At 30.7% G+C, this 17,291-nt stretch overlaps 1 protein-coding gene across 3 annotated transcripts in view; it reads right to left on the reverse strand.

The window, feature by feature from the left end:
- Window positions 1–17,282, reverse strand: part of LOC121129513 (uncharacterized) — a 55,144-nt gene extending 37,862 nt beyond the window's left edge. For 2 of the 3 annotated variants that reach the window (XM_071893465.1, XM_040725235.2), the window contains exon 1: window positions 17,137–17,282. In XM_071893465.1, coding sequence (XP_071749566.1) covers window positions 17,137–17,224 — 88 coding nt within the window. In that variant the 5' untranslated portion in view covers window positions 17,225–17,282. The remainder of the gene's footprint in view (window positions 1–17,136) is intronic. The other variant, XM_071893464.1, reaches the window with a different exon arrangement.
- Window positions 17,283–17,291: the final 9 nt, after the last annotated feature.

The raw sequence follows: 17,291 nt of genomic DNA on the forward strand, positions 1-17,291 counted from the left end.
GGAAATTTTTCAGATCAACTTTGCATATATATATATACATTTTTTTTTAGAAAATACATATTTTGTTCACTTTTTTTAAAAAACATATATTTTCTAATGACCTTTTATTTAAAAAAAATACATCTTTTTATGGTATTTTTGAATAGAATGTATATTTTTTCATGTACTTCTGATAAAAGACATGGTATTTATTTATTTCATAACATTTATTTAATTAATGATCCCATTTTAAAAATGTATTTCTAAGATTTTGACGGCAACATCTTGTAATGGGGGTTACATATTATCCATATCCACTCTTTCTAGCAATAGTTTGCAGATCCACAGTTTGGGAATCACTGTTTAACTTCATTCTATTTTGGAGCCCACTTGCATAATAGGGTGTTTCGTTAATGTATTTTTTCTGAGCTATGCAAACACAAGAGGCATCAAAATTTGCGTAATTTCACCCAAATTATGAAAAAAGTAAAAAAATAAAATTATGCTTCATTTGGAGGGCTCTACCACTCTTCAACGTATTTTAAAAATTTAAGTCAACACATAATTAAAATGTATGTCTAAAATAATTCAAAAATGAATTTTAAGAATTATTTCCTGATTAAAACAAGGATGGGTCCTTGTTAGTTCTCAAAACCTCCAGTTTTGTTCATTTTTTTGTGTGATCTTGAGCTTTCAAAATGTAATGATCTCTTACTGTGACCCTATATAATCTTAGCACCAAGTTTGATCAAAATCGATCCGTAACTTTTATTATTAAATATTATTTTATCATTATTATCAATGATACTAAAATTTTGCAAACATTTACATTTTTCCATAATTAAACTGATTACCTAAAATAATACAAAAATGAATATTTTAAGGTATTGTTTATTAAGATCAATGATTCAAAATATAGAAAAATAATATAAGTAAATTAGAGATTATCCACGACAAAACTCAGAATTTTATATTATTTGTATGTCCAAAATTTGTAATTTCTGCTCAAGATTGCAATCTATTTCTAATTAACCCATTTCTAGAACTAGCGTTAGTTACATTTTGTGAAGCATCTGTTTCCAGTTTAAAACATCTTTCCACTGATGGCGTGTGACAAGGAAAATCTATAATTTCTTATTTCTGTCCATGATTTGAAGGTCCTTATTATAATTATTTCGATGAACCGGTGTAGCTGTAACTTGACGTGTGTCCCACACAATAATCTCTGTGTAGTCTTTTGCATAAAAGTTTACTTTTGGTGCTTTAAATATTCTGCTTTTAGTGCAAATTTCAGTTCCACTGGCTTTTATTATTCTTTGCAATGATAACTCCTGAATGTGTTCCCGCTCGTCAAACAACATACTTACAAGTAGGTTTTCTGATTGCGCAAAAAAAGCATTTCTTTCACTAAGAGGGTCCACGACAGTCCTAAGATTTTTTGTTAAAAATTTAGCGCAAACAATGCAGCTCAAAAAATGCTTAGGTCCATCCTTAAAATACGTTTTTTGCTTGATTAGGGACCATACTGGAGCGTAGACTTTAAGCACGTAGTTGACAAGCACTTGCAAGTTTTTTGATGGATTATGAGTAATTGCGTATAGTCTAAGTAAACGATGAGCAGTAGTAAGCCATCTTGAGTTTGCCAATTTTCCAGGCTTAAAGTTTGCCAGCTCAGGAGTACAGGAACCAGTTGAAACGACTGGCATATTATATACATATATTTTTGAAACTTACTTAGTTGATTGGCCACATTATTTGGCAAATTATGCAAATTACCAGTCACCGCAGAAAAAGGAACGTCAGTTTTATTTCCACAGACAGCCAATCGTGTTGCCAATTTGTCCGTAATATTATTAGGACCCAATGTGCCATCATCTAAGCACAAAAATAAATGACAAATGGGAAACTCATTGGAAAGAAGCATACAAATGTACCATTGTAACGGTCTCTCTAAATATTGAATCGCCCCACCTTTCCAACAGGTGTTATCTAAAGTTCTGTCGAATTCAATAGAAATTCCAACCATGTCCCTCTAATAAAGTTGTGATGGAAGTAAAAATGGTCCTACTTGTAGCACGACTTGCGTTGTGTGTCCCAAATAAAATGATCCAGTTTCTGATAAAACTCAGATGTGATCTTCTATAACTTCTTTGCGATGGTAACGGACCCTTATTTTCTTATTTATCTGAGTTTGGTTTTTTTCGTCCATCAGAGTAAATACTTCTAATGACAAATCCTTCAAAAAATTTGAAGCTTCCACACGAGCTTTAGATACAGCTCTGTGAATCTTGATTTTATCCATGACGAGAGTTGAATTTTGACAGAAACTAAGCCAAAGTCAGCGTAAACTGCAGAAGCAACAGCAGCAACAGATTGCGTTGATAAACCGTATCTATCGCAGACCTGTACAACTGTTGGCAATGCCAAATTATTTCGATTTGCCGTTGGAACGTGGTGTTGCCTGCATATCAATTTGTCGTATATCTAATACATAAAAATATAATAAATTATATTTTGATTTTGCTAAATTTTAAAATTTTCACTTTTTGTCCTGGATTATAACCTCTACATTACTTATACCATCTTTCTATATTTTGGATCATTGATTTTAATCATAGAATAACTCTCAAAATTCATTTTTGTACTATTTTAGACATATGGTTTAAATCTGTGAAGACATAAATCCTTACAAACTTTGAAGAGCGGTAGAGCCCTCGAAATGATGCACAATTTTTTTTATGTTCTGTGGTCATTGGTGTAAAGTTACGCACATTTTTGATACCTCTTGTGTTAGCATAGCTCAAAAAAATGCATTAACGAGACACCCTATAAAGTATATATCTAAATTGAAAAGAAATTGAATTAAATATTTGCCAATTAAATTAGCTTTAAATTAAGTACATTCAAGTAGTGGGCACATGAATCAAGATTGTATTTTCTTTTTGAATGTTGAAAAAAGTGTGACAGTTTCTTGTTACACCGCCCATGCTATTTAATTGCAATTTCCCTATGTTTGTCATTCTTGCAAAGGCGGAACAAGGTGTTAATGTCTTATAAAATGTATGTACCGGGTGTAGAGGTAATTTCTTTGCAATTGACTCAAGAAACTTTGGGAATAATTGTAGTCCGACAATAATTGAAAAAAAAATTGAATTTCAATTACATTTTTAATCTTATATTGTCAGTTTTTATAAACTAAATCTTCTTGACGTTCCTGCAAATTGTACTTCAGGTAGTCAAAATTGATCCTCACAATAAATAATAAATAAATAGATTAATAAACAGGGCGGGGGAGGACGTTTCGGTTTTTTGACAAATCATTAATAATACAAAGTGTGTTCAAAAAGTAAGGTGACTTTGTATTTTTAGGGGAAAATGTTTATTTATTCATCAATATTTATGTTGTCCCTTTCAAAGTCATCCCCCTGAGATAGAATACACATGTGCCAGTGCTTTTTCTCATCCTCAAAGCACTTATCATATGTACTTTTCGGTATAGCCACTCTTCAGTCTTTATCTCCTCCATCATTACAAATATCCATTCTTTCATAGATATCGTTAGTTTTGGTAATAAGAAAAAGTCACATGGGGCCAAATGCGGCCAATTTGATGGCTGACACATGATTTTGGTGTTGTTCCTTGGGCAAAAAATACCTCACAAGCAAAGATGAGTGAGCAGGGGCATTATCTTGATGTAACAGTCACGAATTGTTTTCCACCATTCCGGCGTTTTCTTCGTATAACCTCTTGCAAACGATGCAAAACTCCAAGATAATACTCTTTATTGACCTTACGAACATATGGTAAGATCTCCTGACGTCACGGTAGTCGAAAAAGAAACATTGAGCAAAACATTGTCATCTTCCTGTCCATCTTTGAAGAGTCAGTACAATGTATAAACATTTTTTTTTTTTTTTACTCGAAACAGTTTCACCATATGCCTCTGTCAGCATTTTAAGTGCACAAAATTTGATGCAAATTCTTTGATCCCTGTTTTTCAATAAGAAAAAATCGTCAAACACGATAAATATTTTTAACCGTTAAGTCTCTCACAAACAAACTAAACATATTATATATCTGAAACAGTAAATATACACCTCGTATTGATGAATTTTTTTTTGTTGTTTTTGCATAAATGCCAAATTGGACTAATAAAATTTCAGAAAGTGACAAAATACAAAATTGGACTAATAACCTATTTTTTAAGATAATGCAGACGAAATATTTTTTATTTTTTTTGAATAATTGATATTTAAATTTTTTTACAAGAAACAATCACTTTTTGAACAATTTAACAAAAAAAATTAGAGAAATTTCTTAATTTAAAAATTGTTACAGCAACAAATAGAAATTACAAAAAAATATATTTTCAACAAATTAGACAACAAGCTATTAGACAGACGGTATAGCACTCCCCCCCCCCTCTTAATCAAACTAGTCACATACCCTAGGTATCAAGACTTGACAGGGTCATATCTTCTTCTCCTTCATGGCAATCTGTACCGTGAGGAAGGCTTGTTCCAGCTAGATTAATATAAAGGGGAATCATCCTCTTGAAGTACCACTTGACCATCAGGGAAGTTTTTCCAATCTTATAGATTAAAAGTGGTGGCCAACACATTCATATAGTCAGTCGATAACAAAGTGGAATCAAATCAGGGGATTTCAAGATGAACAAATCTGACCAACAAGATGAGTAGTCTCTCTACCTCTTTCACGATTCATTTTGAGGTCATTCTTGCCTAAGTTGCCTAAAAAATTTTGTAGTCTCTTGACTACCTCCAAAAGCGAAAGAATTTGAATTTGTTTCGTTCAAACGCCATTTTATCCTATAAGAATAAAACTTTTCCTTTTTATTTTGGTTATTTATATATGTAGTGAGCTACGACAAAAACAGTCATGAATCAAAATCAATAATAAAATATCCAATTTATTTTTTCCATCATACCTACAACACAATATGTCAAACTTAATCAGTGCAACTCCGTCTCACCAATTTAAGGACCATTCGAAAAATAATAATAATAAGAAAATGATGATAAAACTGACAGTACTTAATTAGTCTTTGGTGAGTACAAATTGAATTTTGATAAAAATATTCTAGCTTGATTTCGTGTTGACGGGCCACATAATATCTAGTTTATTGTACAAAAAAAAGTATAACATCTTAAATAAATCTTAAACCTAATTCATACTTTAGTAATTGTAAGAAAAATTACTTCACTTGGTATATTGAAGGTATATAATTTACAAATAAGTTGCTGGCAATTAAAGGTTTCTCTTGAAGACCTTCTTACGCATATTTAAACGAATTTGCATAAATCGTTCAAAATAGGATGATTGCTGAATGTATAATTTTTTTACTACATAAATATTTATGAATTTTTGTATGTAACTATTTTTTATCATTTCGTTAAGTAGGTTGTAGTGATGTAACGGATCCTTGAATTGTGGTTCTGACTTCAATCAAAATACTTAAAGACACAGTATCTTATACTTCATCTTCATTGAGTGTACCATGGTGGGCGATACATGTAATCCTTCTCTAATACTTGTAGCATTATTACGTCACAACATCGGCCTTGGTGTTTCTTGGTTCATTGAGGTTCTTTATATAACGTTTCCACGTCCTTCATGGAGCATCATCTAAATTTTAGTGGTTCTCATTTGTTTCCAACCCAGTTCTTCGACTAAGCTGGAGATCTGGTACATTTTTAGCCACTTTTTCTGTAAAAATTGTACCTATGTAATGCCAAAGACGAGCAAGAAGGGGTAGAGGCAGGTCCCTTTCTGTTGTCAAAGGCGATCCCTAAGGGAAATACCCTCAGGGGGGTAGTCAAAAAATATTCATTATTTTTGTTTTTCTCTAATTTTTAGAAAGTTAATGTTGTATTTTGGCAAAAAGTCACGGACTAGCCATGAGTAACGATAAAACGGATCTTAAAACCCGATCTGAGGTTTCTGGATACGGTATAAGTAAACCTTTTATTATTCAAAAGAATCGGAGATTCGAGCTGGCTTCGGATACTTGAGATTTTACGGGTCTTAAAAAGCTTACAGCATTGTTTAACAAAGATAGAACGGTTATAAGTACTCAGGTATGGTAACAGGGGCGTCTGCAAGATAATTTTGTAGGGCTGTTTGGTTTTTTGAATTTTTTTTGAAGAAAAAAATCAAAATTCATAGCTATTTACAGAAAATTAAATTTTTTGGAAAAAAATTTAAAAAATCCGAAGAGGCTTTGGTTACATGAACTTTTACAGAGCTTAAAGAAGATACTAATTATCTTTTTGGATCTTCCAAAGCTTATAGTAATGTTTAATACTTAATCCATTTTAAGGAGAAAGGATTTATGCCGTACGTAGCATCTCTATTTATCTTAATTAGTAATTGGAGTGGCATCTACATTAACAGTTGCATCGCGTGATTATTTCATTGTCCTTATAACATTAATTCTAATAATTATGTTCTAGAGGTAATGGCATTGGTTTATTCATTTTTTCGGCATCTGCAATCAGGAAAAATGTGACATTAATCGAGATCCCAATTTATGTAGGTTCGAACTTTTGGTAAAATGTTCATAGAATTTGAGACAAATATCCGTCGAATTCTGGTTTTTTGATCTGGATCCCGAAATTTACTCGAATATTTCATGCTCAAGATCCAAACTGACCCGTATCCGATAAAATGTGGATCCGTTCTATCTTTTCTATCGGGCAGAGTGTGTTTGGGCTAATTGCCTCTGGTCTGAACGAAGGAGGGATCCCAGAAAATGAATGACGACTCTTCATTCTTTTTGGTTTGTTTAGTTCACGAACCTGTTCATTTTGCAAGAACAAAGTATTTAATATATTTTGAAAAGCAGTTAAAAAGTCACTCGCTTTTATCATTTTTGCACTTTGAGAAAGCTTCGGACAACAATAGGTGGCGTTACTAGTTTCAATGTAGAGTGAATTAAAATTTGTAAGTATGAATGAAATTTTTCCTACTTATTAAGTAAAGGAAGGGGGGGGAAAGTATTGCATGCAATACGAATATATTTAGAGAAAATATATCTTATTATTCTATGAACAAAGTAGAAGCATCACTAAAATAATATTTAATCCTATCTTTCATTTCATAATAATGTTTCTAGTATGATTTGAAAAAGAAAATTAATGTGCACTCGTTAGGGCATGAACCATCAAATTAAATACTAGAACATATAGAATACTTAGATAAATTGTTTTACCTTTGGTAGTCAGTCAATCTTTTCTCACGGATATAATCAAAGTTATAAACCAAGTTAGGAAACTTGACTACATTATCAATATTCTTCCAAAGTAGTTCTCGACTGCTAGAAACGTTTAATATTACTCTATAATAGTATTGTCACGATAATAATATTATCGTATCGGTTCTGTTACCAATAAAGACTTTGGTATTGTGGTACTTTTCGACAATTTTTCGAACAAATTTTAATAAAAAAAGTCTTTAAGGGCAATTTTTTTTTGTTTGTTTGGAGTGGGGGTTGGTTCATAAATTTGAGAACGGTTTTTTTTTGGAAAAAATAAACTATTACATTTTTTAAACGGGACAATTTGGTTTTAGTTGGAGCTGAGGTCAGATATTTGTGAGGTTTGCGTAAACAGATAACCATTTTTTATGACGTGGAAGAGCTGCAAGTATCAGTTCCAATATATGTATGTTTAGTATTGTAGAGGGTTTAATGCGATCAGTACAACTACAGGATGCTTAAGCATAATAAAAAATCCATATATATCCGAAAAAAGTAGGTTTCACTTATTAAATTTGAAAAGACTTATTGACAATGAGACAAAGTCATTCGAAGTTTAAAACTTTTTATTTTATAGGAGCTCTCCCTTCAGTGATAATTACTTCCATTTTATATTGAAATTCCTAATTTAATTTATCAGGCAACTTATCCTCCAATAATTGACAAACAAAAGGATCAACATTAATTGGTAATTAGTCCATTCTTCCAAGCTATGGAATGAGTATTATTTTTTTTTACACTTTAAAGAAAGCTAATTATAATTCAATCAGAACACTGATTCGGAGAAAATAAGTTGAAATATCGACTTTGGATACAAAAATACGTTGTATATTTTTGTGTTTGTGTGGTAAATCCTGTAGCCGTTTTATTTTTTTACTTCATACATACAGTTCCATACAGCAGTACTGTTCGGTTGAGCGGTTCTATAGCGATACTGAGATATTTTAATCCATAGTACTTCATCATTATATCGGTATACTAAATCTGTGTTGAAACCAGTACTTGCAGCCTCACTATCTTATAAAAAATCAATGGCTTGCCAATAACCTAAATAACCTTAAGCATTTCTCAGCTATCCCAAACAAAATCTTTTTCTATAAGGAAGCGAGAATAATAATGTTTTATAAAATAATTCATCCGATTTCTGAGCTAGGCTTCACTCTAAACCAAATTCGGGGGAAGCCTCATATGAGTGCAAGTGAATTTTCCTCATTGATATTTTCTAACTTAATTTTCTAATCTTAACAGAAAAATATCAAAATATCAATACCTTATTTGTTACCGAAACCGGTACGAAAATAGTGGCATCGTGACCATCCTCATATACATCTATAATGATAAATACAAGTGAACCAGATAATTACCTTGGGAGGATAAAATTTAATGTGTAAAAAGCAAGCTTGTACCAATCCCATGCAGTACTACTCTAAAAAAACATTTTCAAAAATGTATAAAACTTGGTTATTGAGGATAAATTTTCCCCTACCAAGCTACTTCACAGAGAAAAGACTAAGTGCTTCGATGTAAGCACATACGAAAAGCTTCCTTCAATAGGGAGTATTATTTTATTTAGTTATATTAACGAGTTAGTAAATTTGATTTGAAGAACCTATAATCAGAGAGATCTCCCATCTAGCCTAAACGTTTACCTGAGATTGTGAATTAGATAATCATTTTGCTATTTGTTGAAATGTAGGACTATTTTCAATGTAGCTTTTTTCAGTTTTCTATATTTAGATTTGCAGGCACTAAGGAAATTGATTATATGCTTGGAGATATGGATGAATTAATAACATAACATGAACAGAAATAAATTGAACATGATATAATAGTAAAACCTCATCCAATGATGAAAACGTCCATCAAGCCAATGTTTAAATATCTTATCTTTATCAGCTAAGAAGCATTGAGTTACACCCATTTATGATAGTCAATCATCCGAATATATTATTCTACTTCCATTGCAGCGCGTGTGAACGTCAGAAATAAATGATAAGATAAATGAGACTTTGCTTATTTGAATTGACTTGTTCCCTTTACATCTGAAGCTTCTCAAATTGGGAGAAAATAGACAGAGTTTTGATCTTAATACACTACATCATCCAAGGAATCTGAGACATGTTGATGAAATGATAGAAGCTAAGAGTCTTGCCTTGATAGCATATTTCAGGATGTAGAATACTCGAAGCCAATCTTTGTTGTATTAGGAACCTTTGACGTTCACTTGGTGAAACCATTTTATGCTATAACATTATCAAAAGAAGCCACACACTCATTTCTAAAAGTTTATTTTAAATTAAAATATACATAATCAGAGCGCAAAACCTATCATTCCTGATTTCTGCAACTTCAGGATAATTTCCTTATGCAAGAGATGAAGATTGTTCTGGGAAGAGCAAAAAGAGACTAGAGCCTTTTTGACGATTTTTCTGCAAAGTATTTTGTTCAGAAACAGGCCTCAAATATTGATAATAGTAATTCGGGACTATTGTTGTCCAGTTTCAGGTTTTATCATTAGAAAAATCACCAAATTAAAATACGATTAATGTCAAAAGTATTTTCATGATTATTAAATTGTTTTTAGCGATTTTATTTCTTGTTTTGAGCTTGATATGTTTCCTCTTTTATGATTTTATTATCGATTAATATTCAATGTTTAATTTTAAAAAGATTTAATTAAAAATAAATGCATCTACAAGGATTTTTGTTAGATTTTGTATTTTTTTAAGTGATCCCATTTCTTTATGGTAATATACTAGCAAATAGACAATATTATCATAGGTTTTATTAATTGTACTTTTAATTCAGTGATTTTCTTTAATGACCCAAATGACTATAATCCCAGATATTTCAGATTCAGACCACTGAGGAAAAAACTAAGATCAATCTTGGATTCTGCGCTCAAATATAAATTCCATTATTGGCTAATATTCATTTTTACACTATTCCCCCCTCTAATTGTTCCCTTGAATAAGGATTATGTACGTCTGTTTGGTTGATAATAAGTACTAATATTATATATATTATAAATAGAGTAAGGGATAAAAAAAAAATTGAAAGGCCGTTTTCACATATAAATATTTTTATTTTGTGCCATTTTTATGGCAAACTTTTGAAGCAAAAGTTGGTAATTCAACAATTTTCCACACTTTTTATTCAATATATCCCTCTCCATTCTGAATGATAAACTTCAATACGGGGACGAAAAGAAGCAACCCGGCCTTGATTAAGTCTGAGGACAAGTTGTTTCCCTCCTCCGTGATCACAGCCTTCAAAACATCAACATTCAGGTAATAAGTCTTGTTCATCTATCCCTCCAAGATGTACCAAACAGCAAAGTCCAGGGGGTTCATGTCGGGAGAAGACGAAGGCCAAAATTAAGCCAAGTTCTACCTGGAGAAATTCTGCACCTTCTTGGAGGTGTGTCCCGGGGTGCTGTCTTGTGTAAACACATAGTTGTCCCACGGGAATGTGCTCTTCCACCATGGAAAGACGTGGTACTTGAAGACCTTGTAGTAGACCGCCTTGAGAAGTGGGGAGGCATCTTGCTACCGTCAGACGCCACGACACCATGCCCTGAGCGGGATGTTAGGTTCTGAAGGTTCCCTTGACCTGAGCAATTATTTATCCTGTTCAGAACAGCGTCATCCGTGAAGATCTTCTTGTCGAAGATCGACTTGTGCGTGGATGAGATCACACACCCTCTGCCGTTTTGCTTGTTGCTCGGAAAAAACAACAACATCAAGTTGTAGCTTTTTGTCAGCTCTTTCGAATGACACTAAGTACAAAATTGCCATACTTTTAGAACAGAAGCTAGACAGCCTTGAGGAGGATTCTAATTTTTTAGTCCTCACCCTGTATATACTAGGGTAAGTTTGCCCAGTGCTGCCCACTAAGAAATAATTTTTTTTTTCTTAAATATCTTAATTTAAACAAAAAATAATTAATGAAAATTAAAATAATCTAAAATTTTCTGCTAAAGATGCAATACAATTAATTAAATCTTAACACTTCTGCTTCTTATAAAAACAACAAATAAAGATCGTAAATTTTTTATAATTATTTTACTGATTGTTGGTATGTATCTTTGCACACTTTATTCTAAAGGAAATTATAAGGTTTAGAGAAGAAATAATATTAAAGTCGAATTGTAGTTCGCTTAACTTTCATGTTATTGTCAAAAATCCTTTGTTTTATTGTATCTTCTTTTTAAAAAAAAGTCGGCAAAGATGCATACCAATATGCAGCTACAAAAAGCTTTAGAATTTTACGGTCCTTATTTTTACATTTTTATGGAAGATAAAAGAAGTAGTCGTTTGTTAGTCAAAAATTTTCTATCTAGAATAATGCTATTTAAGGCCACTGTGGCCTTGAAGGCCAAAAAAGTTACCAGAACCATCACTTGACCCTTAAAAATCTTCATTCAAAAAATCAGCAAAAACCATTCATTGGCTTAACTGTGTTGGCCGGACACAAACAACCCCCACACAAAGACATTCGCATTATATATTTAGATAATGGGCGTTTAATACTTGGAATTATGAAATAAGGATAAGACTCAACCCAAAAATTCACACATTATTTATGTGTATGTAAAATGATTTTGTAAAGTATTCGATATTTCCACAAAAAATGTTTCTGAAGCGGTATCAGATGTGACTTTTCAGATATCTCACATTTTTATTAAAATATTTAAATGTATTCTAGTGATGCACGGGCTGACTATTAGTACGCGGATCGGGTTGTGTATTTGATAATTATACAACCCCCATCTTTACCAAAAATTAGCTCGTTCATTACTTAAAATTTGTTGTTGTGTGTCGCATCAGATTACGAAATAAAACATAAAAAAACAGGTCCCAAAAATAAAAGCCGTATACAATTAGTGATAATGATAAAATTAAGAAAATGAGAATTGATAATATATTACTGGTAAGAATAGCCTATAATTTATTATTTTTCTTTTTAAAATATAAAAATAAATAATTAAATTTACAATGATAAATATTAATCACTTTTTCAATTAAGAACAAATCCTTAATAACTAAAAAGTATTCAAAAATCAAAAATAAATTTTATTTACAAATTTAATATTCGAAATTTTTTTTTACTGTTGTAGATTTTTGATTTTTTTTTCGAAGAAGTATATTTTTTTGAGAATTACTTTGAATTTTTTTGAAAAAATCCAAAAATTTTGGAAAAAAAATTAAAAAATGTTCAACTATTGGCAAAAAGTCCAAAGTAATTCTCAAAAAAATAAACTTCTTCGAAAAGAAATTCAAAAATCTACAGCAGTTAAAAAAAAAATTTTAATATTAAATTAGAAATTTTTTTTTTTTACAGAAAGATTTCAAAAATCCATAGCTAGTGACAGAAAAATAAATTTTTTGCAATAAAAATTCAAATACTATTTATTTATTTTTTTTTGAAAAATAATTATCACCATTTTTTTTTAAATAATAAAAACCATACATTCCTTAATGTGGGTGAGCTATTGCCCCTCCAGCCCACGCCCTGTGGAAGCCCTTGACTTGTGGATCATTTGTTTTATTTGCATGTTTTATGATACAAAAAAAACATACATGTTAAAGATTTATAATCTATCTATAATGTAACCTCTCACAAATATTATATACACAAGTGGGTATAATTATATTTTGAGTATAAACATTTTTTGGTCAAAATTGGGAAAAGGGCGGGTCATTTAAATATTAAATATACAGTATGTATTAGAAAATAGCTCTGTTTTCGGTTTGTTGTTTTTTCTAGTCACGATCAATATTTCCGTGATGGAAGTACTGATAGTAAATATCTAAATATGGAGTGTATGGACACATTATGTAAAGCCTACATTTTCATATTCATTAGATATTATCATGGGAGTTACTCAATCTTTGAACAGTGTTTTTACTTACGTCACAGATTGCATTATTAGGATTTGGTGTCAAGAATGATTTATAAATTTAGAAAATAAAATCGACAAATTTCCTACATGAATCATAAAGAAACTACATATATTAATTTTTATTTCAGGTTTAAAAAAGAGAAGAATTGGAAACAACTGTTACTACAGTCCGCAAACTCAATTCATTTATTATTTTTTCATAATTGATTTCTTTGTTATTATTTCCCTCTTATAAGCAATGAAGTAAAAGGGCTAAAGTAAACAGCTGACTCAATTCTGTTTCCAGTCATGAACTCTAGTAGTCGTTGCTGTATTAAATACTGCTTGATGCCAAGGAAGAACGGTGATCATTGAAAATAATAATCAAATATCCAGGTACTGAAAATCCTTTGCTAGATTTAATTTTATTTGTATCAATAGAGGAAAATTAGGTTATCTTTTTAAATGTAATAGTTGATTTAGTGTCCACTAGACTGGTTCTTTAAACGATTACTTTGAAAATATTGAGGATACATAGTCCAAAAATTGTTTTTTTTAACGTATAAAACGAAGATATGTAATGTTTGTGCTATATTCATCACTTGCGCAGCCTTTGAAGTTTAAAAGATAATTGAGGATAAATAAAATATAGAAATTCCCGAAATAAATCATGAAAAAACTACGTCAATTCCTTTAAAAATGAAAAAATACAAAAGCATCCGAGGCACTGTTCTTGAATAGTTCATCCGCATTGGATGTTTTGTATATAAAAATTAAATATTTATAATAAGAAGAAATTTATAAAAGTACATAAATATAGGTTTTTTTAAATAGAAAAATATTATTTCCTAAAAACAATGTCAATATATGAAATATAAGGACAATTTATTAAAAAGGCTTGACCTTTTCCTGAAAAAGATCATTATAAAAATCAAATAAAGCATTATTTTCTTAAGGGAAAAAAACGTCATTTGTTAAATATTATGAAACTTTTATTAATTCTTATAAATAAACGTCAAAAAAAAAAAGAAAAAAAGGGATCCACACATTTATTTTTTTGCTTCAAGCTTCAGTAATCCTAAAACCTCATAATCAGAATACATTAGGTCATAAATGTATTTGTATATCAATGACGTAAATAAACAAATTGGGTGTAACATTTAAAAAAACGCCTGCACCTATAATTTCAGTTAATATTTTAATTTCTATTGAGAGGATTTAGGGAGGAGATTGAACGTTTTGGGATTTATTCTTTACAAATTAATAGCGAAAATACTAGACACATACAGGAGAACAAGCTTCAAGAAGGTTATTTTCTGCCTTTTGATGTATACAGATTTATAAATCTTCCGAAATCTATCTCCTCTCAGAAACAAAACGTCAAAATGAACCCTGCTAGGGTATCAAGTGAAAATGTAGACATTATTCAAGCATATAAAGCTTTATTCATAAGGACTAAGATTTCTGCATAGATTTTCAAAAAAACTCTTCCATGTAACGTTTATTCATAAATATAACTGAAGATTTTCTTAAACTTTAATACGTGTTATAATTTTCTCTAGTACTTATTCAAACTGAGATCAATGTTAATGTTAAGAGGTATATGTTCTTCGTTCTGTACGATAAGAATGTGAAAGTATGCGCCAAGCTTATCCAAGACATTAAAACAGCAACAACCCGAAGAATTTTTAAATATTTATATCTCCATCATAGAAGAAGAAGATTTGCAATGATAGACTGAAATACAACTTTTGATATGACCAGCTCGTGGTTTCAAAAGGTTTTTCCTTCAACTAGTCAAAAGAAAATCATTCTAAGACTAAACTATTCGACCAAATTAATACATTTCTGTATTTTTCCTATGGATGTGTAAATATAATTTGTCTTTAACCTCATAATTAAACTAGTACTAAACACATTAAGGAAGAAAAATCCCCACACATGATAATTTGAATATATATTATTTGATTGCTTGCAATATATTATAAGTAGGTATAACTTAATGGGTTGTATTAAAATTAACTCAAAGCTCTCTAATACAAAAATAATCTCTTCAAATACATTTTTGAATTTTATACAAGTTTTAAATTATACGACCTTTAGCCTCCTCAAACCAAATATGAAATCGACAAATAGCTTGATATAAAAAAAGACACGAAGTAATAAGGGTATAAATACAATTAAATAACTTATTTATTTCAACACTGATGCCAATATCACTTTAGTTGTCCTATCTGATGATAATCTTTGTATTATTTTTACCCAATATAAAAATTTGTATTTTTATGTTCAATCTTTGACGAAATTTAATAATAATTCAGATAATTCATAGCCTTACTGTTGTTTGGAGCGTATTTTCAAAAAAATAAATCCAATTTTACAATAATAATGTTCTTCATTCATCTTAAGACTATGTCAGAAATTTCTAATATACTGCTCATGAAAATGCAATGATAACCTTCTTGGATAAAAAAAGAAAGAGTCCTACTTTCCATCCATATGTTTAGGAATGATCTTGAAAGTCTAATATCGTCTTCCACTTTTTTCAACACAAAAGATACTCAGAAATTGAAGTAATAACTATTAGGGGATTACAAGTGAAAAATTGAAGTGTACTGCATGTGTAATTGTCCGTAAGGACTGTGTAGCACAAATTCAGACTTATAAATGGAATTAATATCACTTATAAATATGTTTAGGTTGATTAATTTGTTTGTTATGTATATCAAGGACACTCAAGGACTCAAATAGATCAAAGAGTTTTCTTAGGGTCAAACACAAATGATAGTTGACTTTAGAAGAAATAGATTAAGTAGTTTAATTGAAATAGCTGGTGTATGAGAACTCCTTCTATGTCTCACATTGTGTTTATATGATTTTTCTTGCTCTATATCGAGTTCATCACTCCTCAGTAGTCAGTTCTCACAGGAGTATAAAACAATATAAGATCTAAATCGGCTGATACATTCTTGAGTAGATGATCTACGAGACTAGAAGTCACTTTGATGAACCTTTATGTTAAATTGTATCTCCACAATACATTATCCTTCCATTAATGAAGATGAGAGCTAAGGAGTGTGCCAAAGATCCTTCTCAAAGGGACAAGATACTTGAACATTAAGTTAAAAGTAAGTGGTGTTCTGCAAGAATATTTTAATGAAAATATATTAATTGATTGAAACAATGAATGGATGCATATCAATAAATTCGAATATTCCGTCGGAAGGATCCATCTATATGGAGAAAAAAACCGATAAACCAGACACATCGACCAACAAAATTGAAACTACTCCCTATCACACATACTCAAAAAGTATTTTCACCCTACGAAGTTTCGTGGCTATTCAAATTCCTAGTTACAAAAAAAAAATATATAAAATCCCTATTTACGGATAAGCGTATGGAATTATTTTGCTTCAATGTTATATTTAATCTCGAAGATAGATTGAATTTCCTACGAGTGGCAGCACTTCGGCCTTACTTCACTAACACAAACAGTGTGTCAGCTATCGATATATGTGCTAGTCACTGCTATCAACATTGATTGGGGGAATTAGATTTTTTTCGTTTATATTGTTAACACTTCTTAACAATTATAGAATAATCATTCCATATTTGGGGAAAATTGCCCCATAATTGATAGCAACTGATTTTGGGCCATTTTTGCGTTTTTTTTCTTTGTATGAGAAGTTACATGATACAATAAAAGTAACGACGTGATGCTGCGGTTTTACTCTTTTACATGTAATATCTGATTAAATATTGTAGAGAGGTTGTAACTCAAAAAATATCTGTAAATATAGTAGTCTTAAGAGATTAATAAATACGAAAATTATGATAATAATAATATTTTTATCTAAAGGAATGAAACTCCCTTGAGCACACAATCCTTTCGCATAACAAATTAACTTATTTTCCTTAGAATAAACAAATTAAGACGTAAATAAGGAAAGAAAAACCCTTAAACCCTCTGTGGAATATAAGGAGTAAGCACTACCTTTTGCATGATGAAATGGATGATGAATCACTCTAGATTGAAGCCCATTTATGAACAAACTCAGGGATAATACTAAAATCAAGTACATAATCACAGACACGAAATAAAGTATCTACATACTCGTATACCTCATGCTTCAGCAACAAAATAATTAA

The sequence above is a fragment of the Lepeophtheirus salmonis genome, chromosome 14 (assembly GCF_016086655.4).
Source record: "Lepeophtheirus salmonis chromosome 14, UVic_Lsal_1.4, whole genome shotgun sequence".
NCBI classification, from domain to species: Eukaryota; Metazoa; Arthropoda; class Copepoda; order Siphonostomatoida; family Caligidae; genus Lepeophtheirus; species Lepeophtheirus salmonis.